Genomic DNA, 24,329 nt, shown 5'->3' with positions numbered 1-24,329 from the left:
GAGCTTGTTTTTGAGTGTTGGATCTGTATTTTGTGTTTTAGAGAAGGTGCAGGCTGTACAAAATGACTATACTTGTGTAATAATTGAGCTGTTTTTTCCCTTCTCTTACTTCTGGGTTTACAGCTCTCTCTTCACGCTGCCTGCAGCTAATCGTACACTACATTCCTATTATCAGGACTCATTTTGAAGCTCGACTGCAGCCTAAACAATTTAGCATGCTCAGGCATTTTGACCACATCACTAAGGTAATTCTTTATGTATCTTCCAGTTAAACTCTATATATGCTCTTTCTCAGTTGTGCTGTGAAGAGTATGAATGTCATTAGATGGTAAATAAAACCCTATTTTTCCATTACAGGATTATCATGACCACATAGCTGAAATTTCAGCAAAGCTTGTAGCCATAATGGATAGCTTATTTGACAAACTGTTATCAAAGGTAAGGATTTATGGAAATAATCATACTCCACGTTTCATTTGGGTGTTTCATTATGTACAGAATCTTAGACTAGATGTTTCAAATGAAGTCTAAATTTTCCCTGTCTAGGCATTGTTTAAACCTATATCCACGAGGCCCTATGCTGGACTTAAGAAAATATACTCTTTAAGAGTCAAGGCCTGTATGGCATTAACCTTTATAAAATCAGCATTGGTCATATCTTGAATCTCTCTTTGATGCAATAAATTGTTACGCTTTCCTTGGTGCAGTAGCTACTGTGAATATAGTAGCTCCCATGCTTTACCCAGATGCCTGGCTACTCTGCGTTCTTGGAGCGTCTTATCCAGCTGATGGCTGTTGTGGCTAGCAGTTCCAGTCATGCCACTGGCTCCCAATCCCATCCCTGAGACCAACTCCTATTTCCTGCTCTTCTGCAGTGAAGAGCATGGGTACGGCTGCCTATAGAAGCAGCTGGAAGCAAGGAGGAGCCAGTGCCATGTGACCTCTCAGTGCAATGGGCACCCCAGGTGGAAAATTGATGAGCTATAGGAAATTGGCATGAGAGAAAGAATGGTCCAGTGGCTGGGCCACCAGCCTGGAGCTTCAGAGATCCGGGACTTACTCCATGTTCCGCCACACACTTGCTGGGTGACTTTGGGCAGTCATTTAGTCACCCTGTGCCACAGTTCCCCATCTGTAAAGTAGGAACAATCGCAGTGTCGCTCCTCACAAAGGTGTTCTGAGGATAAATTCATTTAAGTTAGAGAGGTTCTGAGGCATGGTTGTAATGGGGCTGGATAAGTACCTAAGATAGATAGATTGTATCTATTCATTGAAATCAGTGTCAAGTGATCATTTGGCCAGGGGTGGCCAACCTGGGCCTGAGGAGGAGGCAGAATTTACCAATATACATTGCCAGAGAGCCACAGTAATACGTCAGCAGCTCCCCGCACAGTCCCAGCACCTCCCACCTGCTGACAGTCCCTCCAGTCACCGCTTCCCCCTTCTTCCCCGTACCTCCAGATCAGCTGTTCCGTGGTGTGCAGGAGGCTGGGGGGTGGGAGGAGCGAGGGCACGGCAGGCTCAGGGGAGGGGGTGGGAAGGGATGGAGTGGGGGCAGGGCCTGTGGCAGAGTCAGGGGTTGAGCAGTGAGCACCCCCCAGCACATTGGGAAGTCGGTGCCTGTAGCTCCAGCCCTGGAGTCGATGCCTGTACAAGGAGCCGCATATTAACCTCTGAAGAGTCTGGCTAAACCGTATGGGCCAGATTCTGCCACAATGAGTAGTACTTGGCTCTGCAAAGTGTTCCATAGGGCCCAGTGGGACTGCTGATGGGCTGAGGGACTACTCTGCAACAGGAAAGGGGAAGAAGTGGGCTGTCAGTTTTGATAATTAAACTTAGTAAACTTGCAGCCTGTTCGATTTGTTTTTTAAAGCTGCTTCATAAGGAAATATTACAGTAGGAAAAAACGAACCTTTGAGTGACTAATTTGACTGGAAATACATTTATTATGGAAGCCACTTAAAATTCAGGCGTCCATTGCGCAGTGTGAAGTGGGTTGGGGAAATCTAGCTATGTGATTGGTTATAGGCACAATTACATAAACAGCGCCTACGCTCTGTTTCAGAAAAAGTAAAATACCGGGGACAGGGAAAATCTTTTGGAATATATTGTGTTCTCCCTCCTCCCACCCCACCCCCCCGACATTTTGTGAAGGTAGCAAGAATTGCTGCTGATGGGGAGTGTGGGGTCGGATTGCCACAGAGAGGAAATGGGAGAAGAGTTTATTTTTTTCTGTTGTATTACAATGTCTTTTCATTAATTAAATGTGTTTGAAAAGACCAACTCCAGCAAGGTGACAAAGTCCAAAATAGCGTTCTAGCCACCACAGACCAAATATACTTCCACTTTGTTAAATATCTTCCCTGTCACTGTTATTCCCATCCCTTGAAAATAAGTGTTTAACTCCTGGCCCCTCGAGTGGAGGTGCACAACAACACACCCATAGTGCAGGGCTTGTCTGGATTGTGGCTAACATGCATCTGCCATGCCGTCGTTCCATCTTCCCTGCCCACTCTTTCGTGAGATGGCAGAAGATTTAAGCTGGCAAGATTCCTGCCCTCTCAAGCTCTTGAAGGCTAGGATTGTTTTCAATTTCAGCAGCTGACTCACATGACTACAGCCAGCAGGGATACGGGAGGGATATTATGACATGTGCTAGCTTGCCTGCCTTACCAATAAACCTAGTCCCTTTGGTTGTTTGGTACCTAATAGAGCTGAGGATCTGGGATCTTAACATTACTGCTACTCTCCTCTTGGGTGAATGACAGTGAAAACGCTGAAGGACCTCTTGAAAGAGGAAATATGCAACAGCTAGAGGACAGGAGTATAGCTCGTTAATTGTAGCCTTGTTAGCATTGCTTTTTAGGGGTATGTGTCAGAGTCTCAAGGCTTGAGTACCCCATAAATAAAAATGATCACTGGCTTGAAATGTGTAAATCTGAAAGAATGAGCAAGTCATTGTAATGGCATTGTTCTGGAGCCTGGCAGTGCGGTGTTAAGTGTGTTTAACAAAAATTAATATGATCTAGAAATCACAGACTGAATGTGGGGTGATATGCTTCTCTTCACGAAACAATCAGCATGGTCCAGTGGACAGGGTACTAAACTGGGGCTCTGGAGCCCTCGGTTCTCTTGCTGGCTTTGCAGCTGACCTGCTGTGACCTGCAAACCATTTCATGCCTCTGTGTCGCCTCCTTCTCTTGTTTAGATTGAGAGCTCTTTGGGGCAGGGGCCTGTCTCTTACTACGGGTGTGTAACAGTATCTAGAGCATTGGGCCCTGGTGGCACTGGTGTGACACAGTTCTCTTAGTTGTAGAGATGCAGGTAGAAGACGGATAGGGGTACTGTATTAGTGAAAATGATACAATCCCCTAAGATCCCATGGCTCTCTTTGAACCTATACTTTCATTGCCATTTGGATGCAGCAATAAAAGCTCTGAGCCTGCTCCGGCGAGGTGTTGAGCACGAGAGAGGCTGGAAATGCTGAGCAACTTGCAGGATTGCAACCCATGATACTTGGGCTGAACAGCCCCAGCATTAGCTTGCAAGTTTTCTATGACTGTCCCACTTCACAGATACAGACAATACAACACAACCATTTTAAAGCCAGAAGACTGTAATTCAAGTCACTTGGAGCCCATTTCTGCAGGTACTCCTATTTATAGTACTCATTACCCTAAGTAGTCCAATTAGCCTTAGTGGTAATCAATCTTTGGTAGGCCATGTTTGCAGGATTGGGCCCTTGGTCTCCAAGACTTATTTCTCAGCTACAATTAAACTATCAGCTTTCCTTTTCCTCAGAACTTTATAGATAACACCAATTTTTCTCTTTCAAGCAATGGCCAAGCAGAGTTCTCCAAATTCAGACCTACTGCAAGCAGATGTAACTCCTTTTAGTTCAGCAACATTTATAAATTAATAATAATCTTGAGTAATTCATCCATAGGCCTTGAAGCTCTTTACTAATTAGAGGAAGTATCATGATTGCCATTTCCGAGAGGGGGGCCCTCTGGGGCCTAAGCCTGTTTAAAGCAGGCCTAGACTTGGGACCTACTCTTGGCCATGAAACTACAGATCCAGCTTTACTGCGGAAAGTATTGCAGCTAGGACGTTGCTTTGAAAATCACAGTACGATCTTTCCTTCCAGGTGTGGGAACGTAAGAATGTTGTTCCCTTGCAGCAAATCTCCTTTCAATAGCTTGTTTCTCAGATACCAGCCATGCTCAAGGAAAGGTACCTCTCATCTTATTCACTCCCAGTATTTTTCCTCATTCCTTGGGATGAGTCCATGCTGTCAGTGGCTGACTTCAGTTGTATTTTTACGTGTTCTTTGGCACGTACTGTACTTGGTTTTCAGCTGCTTTCATCTCTCCTTGTGTCAGAAACTTCCAATTACGTGTTCTTGTAGGACTTGCTTGTTTTCTTTTTTCAAATATTTGTACTGGAATGAGAAGTGGTGCGTCTGTCATAGGCGGAATTATTTCCTGTGGAGAGAAAGCACGTTCCAGAGGGGGAGATGGGACTAGTGTAAGGCATGGCATATGCACATTTAACTGTCATGTTAATCATTCTCTCCCTAAAATATGACTGAGAGGTCTAATGTAAGCCAGCTAAAAATAATGAGCAGGAAGCAGCAATTAAAACTAACCGAGACAAATGGATGCATTGATTCCTGTTTGATTTGAATTGCCCTGTTGAATTAAAGTGCCAATGATTCTATAAGGCAAGCTGCCCATGGATCAATAACAGCTTTTAGTCAATGCTGTCTGAAAGGCCTGGCAGCGTAGGAGGCAGCTAAGAACATTTTCCTTTTGACCATTTTCTAAAGATGTTGGAAAACAGGTGACCAATGTTGTCTTTCTTACCAGTATGAGGTGAAAGCGCCTGTTCCTTCAGCCTGCTTCAGGAATATTTGTAAGCAAATGGCAAAGATGCATGAAGCTATATATGACCTCCTCCCTGAGGAGCAAACACAGGTGAGCATTTTAAGTTGTTTTGTAGCTATTGTAGCACTTCCCTCATAAACACACGTCATTACCAGTCCTTGGAACAGTTTTGCTTTCCACAGACAAAAGCATCTAGTGAAAATAGCCATGTGTGGTGAACAACAACCACTGCAGTGAGTTCAGTTTGAATTGAAGCTTTTTTCCGTTTGGGAGGGGTGGGGGGTATTTTTTTTTGCAATATTTGCTCTACTCTAGTTCCCCAGGGCAACACTAAGCTGCCTCACTTCCCTTTTGCATCAACCTTGTTCTTACTATCTAGATGTACATATGCTGAATACAAGAGTTAGTGGTGAAATTCTACACAAGGGCAATAACTTGGCTGTTGTGTGTGGTCATCTTGAGAATCTCCCAGAATTACTACTGAAATCTACACTAGAACAGCCGTTTGATGCAGCTGTAATACAATTCAAATTTAACTACAGCACTGGATTATTCATGTCACTAAATCTGCTATGAGCCCAGTCTTTTCTCGGTGTGCTCGTTTTAATATTAGGCTACAGTCAGTGCTTTTATAGGTGGCCAGGAAGGACCATTCTGTCACTTAATGCATTGGATTGCAGTCTGCCTCTTCTGTTCATAAGAATTGTGCTAAAAAACCCGTAGATGATAACTGATCCTTTTGTTTTATGTAAGGGTTACAGTACAAGAAAGATATTGTTTATTATTTTATAGCACCTACAAGTGTGCTGGATGCCTCCCAGACAGAGAAGACAGGTCCCTGTCCCAAAGAGTTTACAATGTAAATACTAGACGCAATAGACAAGTGAGAATATACCATCCAACAGGAGCAGAGAGATTATGGAGGGAAAGACTCCTTATATAAAACATTAGTTTAGGCATGCACCCATTCTAAAGAATCAAATGTTTGTACTTCATTAGAGTTAGCGCACTTTTTTTTTCTGGGAGTGCTACAGAAGAGAGTTTTGGGGAAGAATTATATGAATGAAGTGAAGTTCCTTATTCTGATGCTATTACACACAGATTACTGGGTTTTATGGTTTTGTTGTAGATGTTGTTTTTAAGAATTAATGCAAGCTACAAACTTCATTTGAAGAGGCAGCTGGCCCATTTAAACGTAGTCAATGATGGAGGACCTCAGAATGGGTATGTATGGACGCTTGTTTTAATACTAATTTCCACAGTAGCTACAATACTTAGTTCTCTTAATAAATCTACCTGCTGTAATCAAAATGCCACTGTATGTTGTATTTAGAATGCAGGATCTGTTTGGAGCCCTGTTCTGCTAAAAGGTGCAACGTGAACAGGGCACTGCTTTTAGAGAAAATAGGTGGGGGGAGAGGGAACATAATCTGGTGAGTAAAGAAAAGAACTGGGTGTAGCCTGATTTGGGGGTGTTAGTAGAGCTGATTTAATTTATCCACCTAATTTAATTTTATTTAATTAATAATAATTATTGGATATTAATTAGTATGGGTTTGGTTCGCCAGTTTGTTTGATCAGAAGATAAAGTTCATCCTGAATCAGGCTTCAGAGAGTTTATAAAAGGAACTTCGGGGGTATGACAGGAGCTTACACTGAGACAGATACAGTCCTAGAGACCTTTTTATTTAAATCAATGGGATAGTAAGCCAAAGGTAAAGCAGTTAGGATTACGGAGTTACAAGAATCACAGTTCTGTAAGAGATACATCTATGGTAATACAATGTTATAAGCTGCAAACGTGGTTAATACTCACACTCTGTTTTAATAACCTGGTGTTGGAAGATATGGGCCACGCCTGTGGCAATGTCCGTTTTCACACCTCTGGCAGAGGAAGCTAATGCAGAGCTGCTTGCTCTCTAATTTAACTCTGTATGCCTTAACTAAAACGAAATAGAGACTTACAGTTTGGAAAAAAATAATATGGCCTATGAATAGTTAATAGCCGTCGTAAATGGGTAGCATCGATACGTAGTTGAAGGTAGAGGCAATGAAGAGTAGACAGGAGCAGATAGATGGGTAGATTGCCTGCTTAATGGCGAGCTGCCTCACCTTTTTATAGGGCATTAGTCGGAAATCCTTCCTCCTATGCCCAAACTTCATCCTTCCCCCACGGAAATGTTAGGGTACACTTGCCCCATAGGCTAGTATGTATGTACGTATGAATGACAGGTATGTACTCATTTGTGGTGTACTTGTTAGATTTGTGAGCAAAAATCCCCTTTTTCCACCCTTTACTGTTATTGGTTCAGGCAAAGATCTCTAGACATCTGCGTAGGTATTTTGTCTATTACTTTTCTGAGTAAGGGTCGCAAAATGTGCTAAAGTTGCCTTAGCATCACATACAGGATTTTGGCCTGTAGGTCTCTTGCATTACAGCCAAACTTATTCTTAAGATAAATCTGTAAGCCTATTACATCAAATACTCAACTTTATAAGAAAGATATATTTATACAGACTAACAGATTAATCCTTAGGGCTACATGGGAGTCGGGAAATCTGGGTAATATTCCTTGCAGTGTCAGTTTTGAGAGCCCTTGGATGTGTTGTTTCATCTGCCTGTGCCCATTTCCTCCTTTTTATAATGATGACAAGTCATTACTTACCTCACAAGTCATGTGACACTTAAAGTACCTTGGAAACATGAATTAATTCAGATGCAGGGCTAGAAGGTGCTAACTATTATCAGGAATTAGTGTTTTCTCTGTGTATAGGGAGCTTCCCTACAGGAAATGTTTTTTAAACAAAGCCTATGCCAACAGCTCTCACATACTGCTTTTTTTAATCTCCCCCAAATATATTGGTAGGAATTACCATACCTGATTAGATGAGTGATAGTTCTGCTGCAGTGTCTCATATTGGACAGTCCCAGCACCAGATACTTCATAGAAAGCTGCAAAAAATCAAACTAACGAACAACCTCCTTGTGGACAATTATTGAATAACTAACCTATAGTGGAAATTTCTCCTTAACTCCTCTTACAATTTTCTTCCTGAAACATGAGGGTTTATTCTCCTCTTTTTTTATCCAGTCTAGAGGATGTTTTTGTTATCCATATAAATCATTAGCTTCAATGATACATAGTTGCAGTGAATTCTATAGGCTAATTATGCTTTGTGTAAAGTATTTCATTAGATTGCTTTTTCAGATGTTACTTTTCAATTTCATTGAATGTCGCTTTGTTCTCATATGATAACAGGATTAATAGGAGCGCTATTCATCGTCTCCAACCACTCTTTTGTCCCCACTTATTCATCTCCTTCCATAAATTAAACAATCCTGCAGGAATGCCATTCAGTAGTCCATGCTTAATTGTCTTCCAGGTGAGGGTGTACCACTAATGTATTGATTGGCATTTTAGCAGCATTCACTCTCTCATTCTTTATGCATCTTAAAATTGTGGTTGATGATTGCTGCTACTCACTAGAGCTGGCCAAAGCTCGGGGGTTTCAGCTCGCCTGGAGTTTTGGCATTTTTGAATTTGCCTTGGTTCTGATTTGGAATGAAAGCAAATTTACCAAAATTTTCCAGCCTTCCAGCAGTGCCTGAATATTTTGTTTCAGAAACACCAGAATATGGTGCCCCTGAAACGAAGTGTGAAACTTACATTCCTGTTCAGTGGATAGCTGTAGGCAGGGTTCCTATCACAGAGTGGAAACCCTGCCAGAGCTCTAGCTGTACAGAAAGGAAACCTGCCTGTGTTCTGGTGAAGGATTTGTCAAATTTATTAAACATTTTGGTTCAGTGTGAATTTCTGACTAGCTCTTACTGCTCACCCAGATGCCAACATCCTGTGTGGCTATAGTTACTTTAGAACTCAGAAATGTATGAGAGTAGCTTCATTAATGCACACTGACTTTCACCTGCCATGGTGTTTGGCCCATTCACTTAGCTTTGATAGGTCTTCCTGACGTTCATACTCTTCTCCAGTCTAAATGCTTTAATTTTTACCCACAGATTTTTCCAAGTCACTTAGCATACATTTTAAAATCCAATTCTACTGTGAATGTTCAGACACCCCACTATTAATTTTACCATTTATTCTTAAATCTTAGCTAGTTTCTAATTCATGACAAGACTACAATACAACTGACCCCAGTTAGTTCCCGTGGTTGCTGCTTATGAGGAATGACATCAAATGCTTTTTGCAGTCTAGATTGTCAAGGTGTTTTGCTTTGTCTATTTTGTTGATGTGCTTAAAGAACAGATGAGGGAAGCATGATTCTTCCTTATTATATCAAGCTCCTCTAGGGGCTGCAATTCAGCGAGTTAATATTGCACATTACCATAAGAGAGTCAGGATTTTTAGGCGGGGATTATCAAAGGGGCCTAAAGGGAGTTAATGTCCAATTTCCTTTGAGTTATCTGACCCTAGATCTATTTTAAACTGGGAAGAAAAGGAAAATGGAACCAGTCATCTACCTAGACAAAGATATTAGTAACTCTGTTGGTAAGTAGTATAACATTACTCCTGTGACCTAGGCAAATAACCCCTTTTACCCAAGTTCACAACTAATGCCTCTCCATTATGCAATTACCTCAACCTAGCTCAAGACTGCCAAGATGTGTTGTGTTTGAACTGATGTGCTCAAATCAGATCCTATTTCAACATCAGAATAATAACAAATCTATTTCACTACAGATTGGTTACAGCAGATGTAGCTTTTTACACTGGAAACCTTCAAGCTTTGAGAGGCCTTAAAAATCTGGACCTAAACATGGCTGAGATCTGGGATCAGAAGAGGTGATAATCTACTGGAACGAGTCAGTTGGTTCTGACCACCAAATGTCTTGCTTTCAAGAAGCTTGAGGTGAATATTTATGAGCGGAGTCCATGAGAGGATGCTATTGATATTTGGGGAAACTAGATTCAGCGTGAGCTGCAGGGAGTGACTGACTTTTTGTGTCCTTCAGCAAGAAACAAGGGATCAGCTGTCTGTGCAATTTTTTTTTCCATTCTCTCTGGAAACAGACTCAGGTTTCTTTGGACCAAATCCAAACAAACACATAGCTGTAACACAGCTGTAGTTGTCTAGAATGCTCTGTATAGCTTTATATTAAAAAGATGCTTTGCATTTCCTCTAGTGCAATGAAATTCACATGGTGTCCCACCTTATTTAATGATGGTATAATATAAAATCTTGCAGTTGAATTCAGTAGAAAATGTTTTTCTCTATGAAACTGCTGTTTTAAAATTTATTTTTTTACAGATCTTTATAAGAAATAAATGGCTCAATTGCTTGCATGTAGGGAGTAGATGTTCCAGGGTATTTCTTTCAATTAGGCTCTGAACTGCTACCAGAAGATACAACTTTAGTAAACAGTATGTTCACTTAAGCCATTATCTATTGGATAGATTTTAAAATGATAATCATTAGTGCTGATAGATACTTCAAACTGATGCCAATCCTGCACCTATGGGCAGACTAAATCATTGGTTTGGTCTCTCCCCATCCCCTCTCCCACAATTTTTAGACAAGTGTAATTGAGTGCATACATTAAGGAAAGAGGGGTGGGGTAAAAAGAGCAGAATTAAAAGTTTTAGGCTGCTGTCATCTGTGTTACACTACTGCTGTGAATGGGAGAGGTGATGACTGAAACTAGTTTAGGTTGATTGAATGAAGACTCTTTAATACTACCTTTTAAGTCTGGAAGCTGCCAGTACTAAGTAAAAGTGCCTGTGTATATCACCTCCACAACTTTTTACCTAAACATAGTCTGAGTGCCTAACCTTGTAATGATTACATATGGAGTGGTCTACAGTGTTTGTGTGCCTATCTATCTGTTAGCATAACAGATGTCATTGTCAATCAAAATAAAGCTGTCAACTCACCCTTGTTTTTAAAGACCAACTTTTTTAATGATACATATCAGTCTTATACTAAAACATATAAAATAAGTTTTACAGGTAAATACTACAGAATTGAAAGAATGAACATCAGGACACCATGATTGAACAATATTAATACAAGTACAGTCAACATGTGATTTTTCCATTTTACTGCAAATAAGGGCAGATTAAGGATGCAACAGAAAACAAACACCAAGATGCATTTTAAAAAAATATTAGATTCTTTGGATAAATTTAAAACAGTTTATGATCTTGTGCTCAAGCTGGAATAATGACAACCCTACTTTTCAGTGTTTGTTAGGAATACATTTGTGATATGACAGTATAGCTTAACTATTAACTTAAGTGGTGTGAAGTGACTAGGTTAAGTATGATTTGTGAACACAAACAGAATTTCTAATATTCTGTTTCACTTAGTAGCAGTAGTGAAACATTTAATCATCATACCTGCCATTTACACTTCATAAAAAGATTACATGAAGGAGCTAGCCATCTGTTGCTTCACAGCTTTTGAATTATTTGTAACTGCAAAAATAAAGTATTGACTATCAGAGGCAAACCTCAACTTCTTATAGAGAAGTTCTGTCCATCTTGTCTCAAGACCAACAGTATTGCACTTTAAAGGTTATAATAACTGAACTACAGAACTGCTGCACATCCTTTGCACTGTGTTCAGTTTAAAAGAGAAGCACAGAAAGCTATTTAAAAATTAATACTGCAGGGTACAGTGAGTAGGTGACAAAGCATAGGCCTTGTGTGCCACTTATTTTAATGCCTACAAGTTCTTCCACCATATGGTTGTTTTAACAGGATCTACAAACTGAACATTAACTCAGTGGTCCAGGATCCTAAGATTGCCAGATACAATTTTGTTCTCTAATACTGCTCCAGGTGGGATGTCAATCCGGTCACCGTGATTTGCAATGATGATAACTGTTCCCTAAATTGAAATAGAAAAAGGCACATTGAGGTCCATTTAAAAACATACTATAAGCATCTGTAAGAAACAAGGCTCCTCAGGTCAACTGTGCCTGAAACAGCTAGCCGCCTTGCAAAGTTGTGTTGTACTGGGCTGTCATACACATCTTATTTTCTCAGACAATAGAGTGGAGAGTAAGCTTAGTACAATCAAATCACTTTTTAAATGTTGTCTAACAAGTTTAACAGGAGACAGTAAAACCTTTTCACTAACTATGCAAGGTGTTTGGTGAGTAGAATTTCACTCCCATTTAAGTGCTATTATGGGCAGAGTTATCCTTATTCGAAGGATCTGCTTCCTACGTGTATTTGAGTCATACCTGGCTACTTAAGGGTTGAGCAAATTTTCCGCTTATTCCATGTCACACCCTAGAGCCACGTCAGAAGGTGTGCTGAACTCACACCTTAGACAACTGGTACCTAAAGGCTATCCCAAGAAATGGCGAACACCTATGACTCCCACTGACTTCAAACAGCAGCTGCCAAGAGCTCAGCACCTTACAAGTTCTACTTCCACAATTGTTTACTGCTAATACATGGGCAGAAAAACAATGAGTTTGAAGTTTAAAAAACAAACAAATACTGCAAGTAGCTCACTTGTGGAAATCAGAGAGACAAATCTAGAACCTTTTGACTAGAGGGGACTGGTCCAGCGGTGAGGGCACTAGCATGAGTCTTGGGAGACTCACGTTCATCTCTGCCAGACTTCCCATGAGCTCTTAGGTTAAGTCTCTGTGCCTCTGTATGCCATCTGTAAAATGGAAGTTATATAGTGCTCCTCTACCTCAGAGATGGTGAAATACTTGTACTAGAGTAAGGGGGAGTGTCTTAGCTGCTTAATTTGCAAAACACTTTGTAGATAAAAATGCTAACTACAGTAACTTCTTGCTTAACGTTGTAGTTACGTTCCTGAAAAATGTGACTTTAAGTGAAATGATGTTAAGCGAATCCAATTTCCCCATGAGAATTAATGTAAATGGGGGCAGGAGGGATAGGTTCCAGGGACATTTTTTTCACTAGACAAAAAAAAGAGACATGCGTGTATACATACAAAGTTTTAAACAATTTAACACAGCAATGATGATTGTGAAGCTTAGTTGAGGTGGTGGAATCAGAGGGTGGGATATTTCCCAGGGAATGCCTTACTGCTAAATGAGGAACTAGCACTCGGCTGAGCCCTCAAGGGTTAACACGTTGTTAATGGAGCCTCACACTACAAAGCAGCACAAATGGGAGGGAGGGGAGACAGCTTGGCAGACAGACGCACACCCTGTGTGTGAAAGAGAGATGCGTATTGCCCCTTTAAGTACACTGACCCCCCTCTAAGTACATTGCCTTTTTAAGTAGACCAAGTTGAGACAGCAGCTGCTGCCAATAAGCTCCCTCCATCCTGAGCCCTGTTGTGTCCCTGCCTCCCCCTCCCCCCCCCACACACACTATGGGGATGGGGTAAACAGAGGGAAGGAGCAGGAGAGAGGGGGACACCCTGACATTAGCCCCTCCTCCTCCCCCCCACACCCCGCCCAACAAGCAGGAGGCTCCTGGGAGCAGCTCCAAGACAGAGGGCAGGAGCAGCACATGGCAGTGGGGGGCGGGGAAGGACAGCTGAACTTAAGGGAGTAGGGAGCTGATAGGGGGCTGCTGATCCACCCTGGTTCCAAGCCCCCACCAGCCAGCTGCAACGGGCTGCTCTTCCTGCAAGCAGTGAACAAAGCAGGCAGCTGCCAAACCACATAAGGGAGCATTGTGCAACTTTAAACAAGTATGTTCTTTAATTGATCAGCAACATAACAAGGAAATGTTAACCAGACTGACGTTTAAGTGAGGAATTACTGTACTAGTTATTGTTTCAATCTGAGTTTTTTTCTAAATGCTACTTATATTAGTATGAAGGTGTCAAGGTACATTAGCCTCTGCAGTCACTGGACCAGTTTCTAACTCAGAATATGAATGTTATGACAGTCAAATTTTCCATAAGATACTTTACGCATGCACATCGTTCTGTGATAAAATGTAGATGGACTCAACTCTTCTAGTTTGTCAGAGTGGCATAGATAAAATTTTATCATTTTACCCAAGTCTGCCTCATTCACATACATACCTTTAATGCAACATTCTTGCCAAATGTAACATCACCCGAAACCGTGAGATGATCCAGTTCAAGCATATCTGGTATACTTTCAAACCTAGTCAGGTAATCTTGAACCTTTTCAAAAAACAAGAACAGCAATAGTTTAGAGCAGTATTTCCCAAGCTTGGGACGCAGCTTGTGCAGGGAAAGCCGCTGGTGGGCTGGGCCAGTTTGTGTACCTGCCGCGTCCACAAGTCTGGCTGATCGCGACTCCCACTGGCCGCGGTTCGCTGCTCCAGGCCAATGGGAGCTGCTGGAAGCGGCAGCCAGTACATCCCTTGGCCCTCGCTGCTTCCACTCACAGACGCGGCAGGTACACAAACGGTGTCCCAAGTTTGGGAAACACTGGTTTAGAGGATGCATTTGCTTATGTATTTTTTTCCCCGCAGACTAAGGGTTTAATGCTAGAAGAAAGTACTGAAACAATTTACGAAAGGATGAGACTAAAGCTAAATGTAAAGTGTATAAATACAGCAGGATTAACAATCCTTCAAGAATTTATTTTGTGAATGAAGAGTTCCTATCCCTACTCTAGGAAACTAGCTCCAAAATCTGTTCTTGAATCTATATCAGACAGAGCCGTAAGTCACCATGAGATAGCAGTGAGAGCTAGTTTCAACATAAAGTTTGGGAAACTAATTATAGGCAGTTTAAAGAAAATCTGAACCTGAACTTGAGAATGGACAAATCACTATCCCCCAGTAAAAAGGATAAGGAAGTGTGAGATAGCTATTATAATGCTGTGAATATTCAGATGTTTTTAAGATGTTTGCCTACAAGAATAAAGCTATTATTTCATGACTCAAGGGAGCTGTCAATTTGCAGAGTTGGAAGTAATTAAAGAAACTGTCCTTGTAACCTAGTCTCCTCTTACTGGTATAGGCAGCAAAGAGTCCTGTGGCACTTTATAGACTAACAGACGTATTGGAGCATGAGCTTTCATGGGTGAATACCCACTTCATCAGATGCATACTGATATGAAAGGCATCAGTGTTTACAGTCTTTTCTTGAGAAAAATATGTAACTATCGGGGTTTACCTTGGTGAAAGAGCTTCCTAGTTTGACCAGAGGTACAGTTGGAAATTCACGTTTCTCGCTCATAGTTAAGGATCCAGCATTAAGGCTATACAGGTTGGACATCACAAGCAAGAGATCTGATGTGGTCTTGACAGGCAGAAAACGACTACGAGGTACATTTATCCCCAAAGAATTCTCAAAACTTTTAACAGCAGCACCAACGGCAGTCTCCAGCTGAATAACATTTAAACCTCCATCCAAAGTCTGAAAAAGAAAGTTGTAGCATGAACATGACCAGACAAATACTTGTTCACCATCGGACCTTTGAATAGTCAAAAGCACTAACATTGTTTTAAAGGGGGACAGTTATGCAGAATATAAAGACATTCAGGAAACAAAGGTGAAGTTAGAGAAGTTAGCACAGTTGGACACCACTGCACAGTCTCTGCTGTTTTCCCTCTGAAGTCCTGCCATGAGCTTACCTTTGGATTAACGATGATCTCCATATCAATAGCATTTTGCTCTTGCAGTCGTTTAATTGCAGGCAAAGAAATCCACAAGTTGTTTGTATTGAATATTTTGAATTTTGACACAGACTTGAATTCATCAACATGTGCTTTTGGAACCTGAGCTATTTCTACCAGTCTCAGTTTGTTATCATATTGCGTGAGTGTACCACCCTGCAAAGGCAGAACAGATCTAAGTAACAGCACGCTTTACATATATATACAATCTTTATAACAGCATGCAGTATATATCTTCTTAAAACACACTGTAAAGTGAGGTGCAGTTGGAAGTGTTTTGCCTGTCACATTTCAATACCAAATACCTAATCTTAGGGCTTGTCTACACTTACATTTTATAGCACTCTAACCTGCTGGCTCAGAGGGGTGAAAAATCACCCCCGTGAGCACAGAAAGTCTGAGCGCTTTAAAGCACTGGTGTAGACAGGTTCCCAGCACTGGGAGCTAATCCCCTCGTCGACGTGGATTACCAGGAGCGCTGGGAGAGCTCCCAGCACTCACGGGTGACCACACTCGCACTTCAAAGCGCTGCCACAGGAGCGTTCCCGTGACAGCACTTTGAAGTTTCCAGTGTAGCCATGCCCTTATAGAAAACTTGTTTAACTTATAGTAGAAACTGACTGGAACACTAGAATTGTTTATGCCAGTTATTGATACTGGAAAACACCAAGAGTTTTTATAGAGCATTTAAATAACTGTTATTCACAGTGGCTCTACAGTGGATACAATTTTCAAAAGCACCTAGGTGACTTAGATGCCTAAATCACCTAAGCACTTATGGAAAGTTTTAGTCAATTTAAAAGTCACCTTTAGCTTATGATGGATAATTAAACAATGGAGAATTTTATAAGGTTACATGTCAAGATCTAAATTAAACCTTTTCACAAAAGGAAATTCAAAAGTTATGGCTGAAATATAAAGATAGTCAGCTGACTATGTACTGTAGGCTATGTGGCACTTACTACAGTATCAATTAACTTTCTCCATGTGGCCACAAAGAATACATTATATTTCCTTCCTTTTATGGGTTGAATCAGATCCTTTACAATAATATCAAATGAATGGGGCACTAGCAGTATTTTTCATGGTTAAAGAACATGGGACAAGACCCTTACAGGTGGTGATACAAATCGCTATGTGGTAAAAATGCTTACCGCATGTACCAAACATGTCATTGTTTTGGTTTAAATGTTGGCCAACAATTAGCCAGAAACCCTGGTTTCACCATCTGAAACTAGTCAGGGCAGAATGCTCGGTCAAGACTACCAGAAATTTAAGCTATAGAGCATTATATATTGTATTTTTAAAATACAGAAGTGGGTTAGGCAGTTGAACTAGCAAGAGAGGCTACTACTGTAGCATAGTGGTTCTCACCGTCTTCTATATTAAGACTCCTCTTTGATGTTGCTATATGGGAAGGGAAACGTGTCATGACCTGCAGGTTGAAAACCCATGTGGCCTACACAATAGGCTGCCGTGTCTAGTAATTGAAGCCCAGGAGATGTGTGTATATATATATATTTTAATACTTGCATATGACTGACCACAACAGCATGTTATACGGCACTCCATACCACGAAACTGTAAATGTGTCATAAAACCTGCTGACTTTACATCTCTTTTTCAAGTTAACTCTACAGCTGACTGTTGGGTTGAGGTATATAAGCCTTAAAGATATCTGAGGTGATATTTAACATCTGTTTGAAACTACTAATACAAAAGAAAATGAGACTAAAATTTTGCCAAGTCAGCGAGTGCAGGAATTGACTTAAACAAATACATTTTTACCTTAACATCTGCCCTGGTTTTATTTGTGACCTCCATGACAAATTCACAGCATTTTCCATTTGGTGGATTCATAAGGTGGTTAAGAATGTAAAGATCCACAGTTGCTCCCAAGTTATCTATATTGGACACAAAAATGTACTCTTTCCCCTCTCCTAGAAGTGTGTCAAGCAGACCAGAGTTATAGAAACTGGAGTAGATATCGCCGTGACCTGGGGGATACCACGCCTCAGTATTCTCCCCTGAATAAGATACGTCCTTGGCTATTGGCAGTAGAGACTCTTTATTAATTCTAGGATACCTGCAAAATGACAATTATTAGATCTCATCCCTGTTAAATACTGACACAGACCTTAGTGCAGTAGTAATGCAGTCACATGGGAACCCCAGACTTGGTGTGGCTTTAAAATTATTACTTCTTAGGCCAGTTAATCAGATACACAGAAACCGGAGGAGATTGTGTGTGTTCATAATTGGATATCGGGGCAGAAACTGCAAGTTAATATTTAATTAAGTATGAACTTGAATGAATCATCTCTTTGAAGCCAGAGGTAATGCAAGTTTCTTCCTCCACAAGGGTTCAGAACATGTTATATGCAATCACAGGAACCTAGGAATTCACTTTTTAAAAAGCAGGACCCTCCCGAATCTCCCATGACCAATTCAGGGCAAATTTCGTTGGTGGTCAGCCTACAAGTCACTCTACACCTGCTTCCGAGAGCCCCAACCCTGTGGTTTCACAGCCAAGACAGTTCAGAATTCAAAGCCCACGTTCCTGCGTTCCACTGCAAGTCTGATCTCGGAACACAGATTTCTTCCAACCATTTATTTTTAGTTATTAATTTTATCTGGCTGTTCTTGGGCCTTCTCACTTTTTAAACTTCCAAAAAAGGCCCTTTTAAAGAGGTAGAACATGAAAGTATGTCACTATTAATACTCAATAATATTTAAGCTGTCTAAAACTCCATAACAAAAATATTTCATATGCACAACAAGGAAGATCTTCTTTGTTTCTTTTACTCCAAACAGAAGAAAAAAAAATCTGATACCTGCTTTGATTAAAAGTATATATTTTCACACGACTGTGGCTGTACTTCTGCAAGATTTTCTTCGTGTCTTCATCAGTGTTAAAGGAGTTCATTAGAACAAGAGGAACATCTGTGTTGTAGGTTTTGTTTAGATGCTGAGGAGAAAAAAGATCATATTCTGTAGGAGTTACCTGGGTTTTATTTCTGCCACCTGAACAATGAGACTTTAGATCAGGGGTCCACAACGCGGTGCCTGCGGCGCCATGGTGCCCGCTGGGGCATCCATGTGCACCTGCCTACTGGCTGGACAAGCAGCCGCCAAAATGCCGCCAAGAAGTGGCAATGTCAAGAAGCGCTACTGCCGAAATCCCGCTGAATTGGCCGTTGACGCCTCTTGATGGCACTCCTTCATGGCAGCATTTCGGCGGCTGCTTGTCCGGTGGCCATGGTCCTCGGCAGCTAGTCATCCGGCACCCGCCCCACGGAAAAGGTTGGGGACCACTACTTTAGATACTATTTGTAGACTGTGTCAAACAATGGTTATGAAAAAAATCTCTTTAAAAGATATCTAGACAAATGTAACAGTTAGCTAAGAGACAATCTTCATAGCTATAGAAGTATTTATGATGAAACAACAAGTTATTGAAGGTCTAAATTAAATGTGCACGTGCAAATCATTCAGAGCTAATAGAACAACTGAGTTCTTAACTCTTCAGTTCTAACTGGACAGTGCATCAGATAGGCTAATGCATACAAGATGTGCCACAAAATGGTTATGTTGAAGAGACTCTTCGCTTTCTTTGAATTTCAGACATACCTACACCCAGGAAACCATTTGTCCTTCTGCACGATATTTTATCCCAATAGGCAATTTGGAGCTTTTACAATCCACTCTGTATTTAGGATTCTTTATACATGGATTGCAATCTTCTACCCACCACTGCTCTGAAGGTTTTTTTTTTTGGCAGACTGATGACATGATCAACAGTACAGAGCAGTTAGGATGTCATGGTATTGGTTATTCAGGAATTGGTTAAAAACAGTTCAAAAAATGGTGTGAGTAGCTGTATAATCCCCACATTGGTTAATCATGAGTTATAACAGGAGACTGAGCCCAATGAGGCCACTGGCTGGCACCTGAAGGGATATTAGGCACAACATGATAAAACCCAACTGGGGAGGAGCTGGGTCTTTATGAGGGAAAGAATGTAGGGCAGTGGCAGGAGGAGAACCAAGAATGAGTGAGATAGGTGACAGTTTCTCTCTTGAGTTGAAGACAGACACACCTGGGAGACTTGGAACTGGGACTAGAGGGTCTTAAGCCAGTAGGAAGCCTGAGGCAGTGAAGCCCAAAAGCAGTATAGTAAAGCCTAAGGGGACTTCGGAGAGGAGCTCCAAGAAGGGATAAGTTCCTGTAGCAGGCCCCTGAGGAGGGGGAATTCCAGGCAGAAAGCTCTGGGAGGCAGCATTCTGAAATGAGAACAAGAACAAACTCCGCAGACATTAGGCTGAACCCCAGCACGAGGCCGTGAGGAAGGAGGGCATGGGCCCTGACAAGGAAGCCCAGGAAGCTGAGGATATCAGGGAAGGCTGCTAGAAGCAAGGAAACCCCTGGATACAGAGAGAAAAGGTGAATGCTAGAGGAGATAGACTCTCATAGACTCTAGGACTGGAAAGGACCTCGAGAGGTCATCGAGTCCAGTCCCCTGCCCTCATGGCAGGACCAAATACTGTCTAGACCATCTCTGATAGACATTTATCTAACCTACTCTTAAATATCTCCAGAGATGGAGATTCCACAACTTCCCTAGGCAATTTATTCCAGTGTTTAACTACCCTGACAGGAACTTTTTCCTAATGTCCAACCTAAATCTCCCTTGCTGCAGTTTAAGCCCATTGCTTCTTGTTCTATCACTGGAGGCTAAGGTGAACAAGTTTTCTCCCTCCTCCTGATGACACCCTTTTAGATACCTGAAAACTGCTATCATGTCCCCTCTCAGTCTTCTCTTTTCCAAACTAAACAAACCCAATTCCTTCAGCCTTCCTTCATAGGACATGTTCTCAAGACCTTTAATCATTCTCGTTGCTCTTCTCTGGACCCTCTCCAGTTTCTCCACATCTTTCTTGAAATGCGGTGCCCAGAACTGAACACAATACTCCAGTTGAGGCCTAACCAGCGCAGAGTAAAGCGGAAGAATGACTTCTCGTGTCTTGTTTACAACACACCTGTTAATGCATTCCAGAATCATGTTTGCTTTTTTTGCAACAGTATCACACTGTTGACTTATATTAAGCTTGTGGTCTACTATGACCACTAGATCTCTTTCTGCCACACTCCTTCCTAGACAGTCTCTTCCCATTCTGTATGTGTGAAACTGATTGTTCCTTCCTAGGTGGAGCACTTTGCATTTATCTTTATTGAACTTCATCCTGTTTACCTCAGACCATTTCTCCAATTTGTCCAGATCATTTTGAATTTTGACCCTGTCCTCCAAAGCAGTTGCAATCCCTCCCAGTTTGGTATCGTCCGCAAACTTAATAAGCGTACTTTCTATGCCAACATCTAAATCGTTGATGAAGATATTGAACAGAACCGGTCCCGAAACAGACCCCTGCGGAACCCCACTTGTTATACCTTTCCAGCAGGACTGGGAGCCATTAACAACTACTCTCTGAGTACGGTTATCCAGCCAGTTATGCACCCACCTTATAGTAGCCCCATCTAAATTGTACTTTTCTAGTTTATCTATAAGAAATCATGCGAGACCGTATCAAATGCCTTACTAAAGTCTAGGTATATCACATCCACCGCTTCTCCCTTATCCACAAGGCTCATTATCCTATCAAAGAACGCTATCAGATTAGTTTGACACGATTTGTTCTTTACAAATCCATGCTGGCTATTCCCTATCACCTTACCACCTTCCAAGTGTTTGCAGATGATTTCTTTGATTACCTGCTCCATTATCTTCCCTGGCACAGAAGTTAAACTAACTGGTCTGTAGTTTCCTGGGTTGTTTTTATTTCCCTTTTTATAGATGGGCACTATATTTCCCCCTTCCAGTCTTCTGGAATCTCCCCCGTCTCCCATGATTTCCCAAAGATAATAGCTAGAGGCTCAGATACCTCTTCTATTAACTCCTTGAGTATTCTAGGATGCATTTCATCAGGCCCTGGTGACTTGCAGGCATCTAACTTTTCTAAGTGATTTTTTACTTGCTCTTTTCTTATTTTCTCTTCTAAACCTACCCTCTTCCCGTAAGCATTCACTATACTAGACATTCCTTCAGATTTCTCAGTGAAGACTGAAACAAAGAAGTCATTAAGCATCTCTGCCATTTCCAAGTCTCCCGTTACTGTTTCCCCCTCCACACTGAGCAGTGGGCCTACCCTGTCCTTAGTCTTCCTCTTGCTTCTAATGTATTGATAAAAAGTCTTCTTGTTTCCCTTTATTCCCATAACTAGTTTGAGTTCATTTTGTGCCTTTGCTTTTCTAATCTTGCCTCTGCATTCCTGTGTTATTTGCCTATATTCATCCTTTGTGATCTGACCTAGTTTCCATTTTTTATATGACGCCTTTTTATTTTGTAGGTCACGCAAGATCTCAAGGGTAAGCCAAGGTGGTCTTTTGCCACATTTTCTATCTTTCCTAACCATCGGAATAACTTGCTTTTGGGCCCTTAATAGTGTCCCTTTGAAAAACTGCCAACTTTCCTCAGTTGTTTTTCCCCTCAGTCTTAATTCCCATGGGACCTTATCTATCAGCTCTCTGAGCTTACCAAAATCCGCCTTCCTGAAATCCATTGTCTCTATTCTGCTGTACTCCCTTCTACCCTTCCTTAGAATTGCAAATTCTATGATTTCATGATCACTTTCACCCAAGCTTCCTTCTACTTTCAAATTCTCAACAAGTTCCTTCCTATTTGTTAAAATCAAGTCTAGAACAGCTTCCCCCCTAGTAGCTTTTTCAACTTTCTGAAATAAAAAGTTGTCTGCAATGCAGTCCAGGAACTTATTGGATAGTCTGTGCCCCGCGGTGTTATTTTCCCAACATATATCTGGATAGTTGAAGTCCCCCATCACCACCAAATCTTGGGCTTTGGATGATTTTGTTAGTTATTTAAAAAAAGCCTCATCCACCTCTTCCACCTGATTAGGTGGCCTGTAGTAGACTCCCAGCACGACATCACCTGTGTTTTTTACCCCTTTTAGCCTAACCCAGAGACTCTCCACACTTCCTTCTCCTATGTCCATCTCCACCTCAGTCCAAGTGTGTACATTTCTAATATATAAGGCAACACCTCCTCCCTTTTTCCCGTCTATCCTTCCTGAGCAAACTATACGCATCCACACCAACATTCCAGTCGTTGATTCTCACTGTTGTGGACCCAAAAAAGGGTTCAATATGGAGCTGAGATCGAGAAGGGGAGGTTCTCAATATGGCAGTAAAGTACTGGGAGTCAAGTGGGATTAAAAGTACTTGAGCTGTGTTTTCTTTGCGTGGTCTATGCTGAAGATCCCATATGAGAGCCTTGTCTTAGTAACTCCCAATCAGAGGGGCTGAAGAGACTGGAACGTTGGGTATGGTTTCATGTGGACTTGTTCCACCTGAGAGAGGGTGTGTAACTCAACCATGACCTGGACAGAGGGCTGAGTTGCAAGAAAAGGCAGCCCACCTCCAGACTGGCGTGACCATCGGCAGGGGGTACTAAACAGGAAGAGCCGCTACACTATGTCCTGCCATGAGAGGGCGCACGTACAGAGAGTCCAACTTTCTATATATGGATAATAGTTATGGTTAAGATTTTGGCACAGGGATTTTTATTAAAATTCATGGGCAGGATGCTGGCAATAAACCGTAGGTCACGGAAGCCAGAGCCCAGCATGGGGAGCCTGGCAGCCAGAGCCCTGCTACCCAGGGCTGAAGCTGAAGCCACAGATGTCTGTTAAAGTCACAGAATCTGATCTCCGTGACCATATCATATCCTTAATAATTGTCTAACATAGACAGAGCACACAGTATAAACTATTAAAAAATTCAGAACCCAAAATGAAGTGGCCCCTCCCTTAACTATATGAAGGGCAATAATGGGCATTATTCTACTGCAAATAAGGAGTGAATCAAATCAGCTTCATTGGGACTGTTCTGGAAAGAAAAATATTCACTCCAGATATGGTTTGAGGCATTCATTTGTGTAATTTTTAACTGCTGGTACGTTCAAAAAAGGTGCGGGCACATTCTCAGTGTCCTTAACCCTACTCTATGTGTTAGGATCTATTAAAATCATCTTTAAAGTGATTGAAAGACAAGTTTTGAAATACGCTTCTTGCCATGGATCTCCAAGAACTTCTGTTAAGTGCAGCTTTCACGTCAGCAGCGGAGCAGCTATTAAGAACTTACATTTCCAAATCTCTATGTGTGAGAGAGAGAGAGAGAGAGAGAGATGGGGACCAGAAAGTGGGCACATTAACCTCCACATCAACAAAAGACTCTCAAAAGAGAACACTTGAAGCACACTCTTGGATATCACACCAAATGCTAGAATTGGGCACAATCTTTGTATGGGACTGCAGCTCACCTTCCTAGCCCTTGGGGAAAGTACCACCAGACACACCAATATATGTACTCCAAACTTTGGTAAGCACCCAAAACTAGAATAACTGCATGAGGAAACTAGGGCAAGCCAATATCCTACCCTTTCATGGCCATCTTACTTATCTACTGTAAGAATAAGTAGCACTGTAAATGTAAAGAGGTAAATCTAACAGCCAAAATGCCCTCCCAAAACCTGCAGCTGCAAGTGTTCATTTGCTTTTCGGAGGAATAAATGCCAATCACTTCTAAAATCTGGAATTTACTAAGAAGAGAGTATACTTGGAGTGATACTAAAAACATTTGGTGTGGCAAGAGAGAGGGTTGAACTTAAGAGAAAACAAAGCTTTTAAAGCTACTTTTGAGACTCAGATCTAGGGGGGGGGGAATCAAAAGTGTACCTGGGATTTTACTGCTTAAGGCCCTGCTAAATTCTGCAGTTTGATCCATGGTACTTTAGAAGTACTAACACTGT

General features: G+C 41.5%; 2 protein-coding genes across 9 annotated transcripts in view; one reads left to right on the top strand and one right to left on the bottom strand.

Annotated features, from left to right (window-relative positions):
- The window catches only part of VPS54 (VPS54 subunit of GARP complex), a 73,101-nt gene extending 62,321 nt beyond the window's left edge, over positions 1-10,780 (top strand). For 5 of the 7 annotated variants that reach the window (XM_050952043.1, XM_050952039.1, XM_050952042.1 and 2 more), the window contains 5 exons: positions 124-245; positions 358-438; positions 4,869-4,976; positions 6,016-6,110; positions 9,590-10,780. In XM_050952043.1, the coding sequence (XP_050808000.1) occupies positions 124-245; positions 358-438; positions 4,869-4,976; positions 6,016-6,110; positions 9,590-9,695 (512 nt within the window). In that variant the 3' untranslated portion in view covers positions 9,696-10,780. The remainder of the gene's footprint in view (positions 1-123; positions 246-357; positions 439-4,868; positions 4,977-6,015; positions 6,111-9,589) is intronic. The other 2 variants (XM_050952044.1, XM_050952045.1) reach the window with 2 other exon arrangements.
- Positions 10,781-10,782: 2 nt separating this feature from the next.
- The window catches only part of UGP2 (UDP-glucose pyrophosphorylase 2), a 44,890-nt gene continuing 31,343 nt past the window's right edge, over positions 10,783-24,329 (bottom strand). For both annotated transcript variants that reach the window (XM_050952158.1, XM_050952157.1), the window contains exons 5-10: positions 18,283-18,416; positions 17,237-17,534; positions 15,407-15,604; positions 14,946-15,188; positions 13,878-13,982; positions 10,783-11,738 (exon numbers count right to left, since the gene is read on the bottom strand). In XM_050952158.1, the coding sequence (XP_050808115.1) occupies positions 11,631-11,738; positions 13,878-13,982; positions 14,946-15,188; positions 15,407-15,604; positions 17,237-17,534; positions 18,283-18,416 (1,086 nt within the window). In that variant the 3' untranslated portion in view covers positions 10,783-11,630. The remainder of the gene's footprint in view (positions 11,739-13,877; positions 13,983-14,945; positions 15,189-15,406; positions 15,605-17,236; positions 17,535-18,282; positions 18,417-24,329) is intronic.

The sequence above is a fragment of the Gopherus flavomarginatus genome, chromosome 4 (assembly GCF_025201925.1).
Source record: "Gopherus flavomarginatus isolate rGopFla2 chromosome 4, rGopFla2.mat.asm, whole genome shotgun sequence".
Lineage (NCBI taxonomy): Eukaryota > Metazoa > Chordata > Testudines > Testudinidae > Gopherus > Gopherus flavomarginatus.
This window is presented reverse-complemented; position numbering and strand designations above follow the sequence as displayed.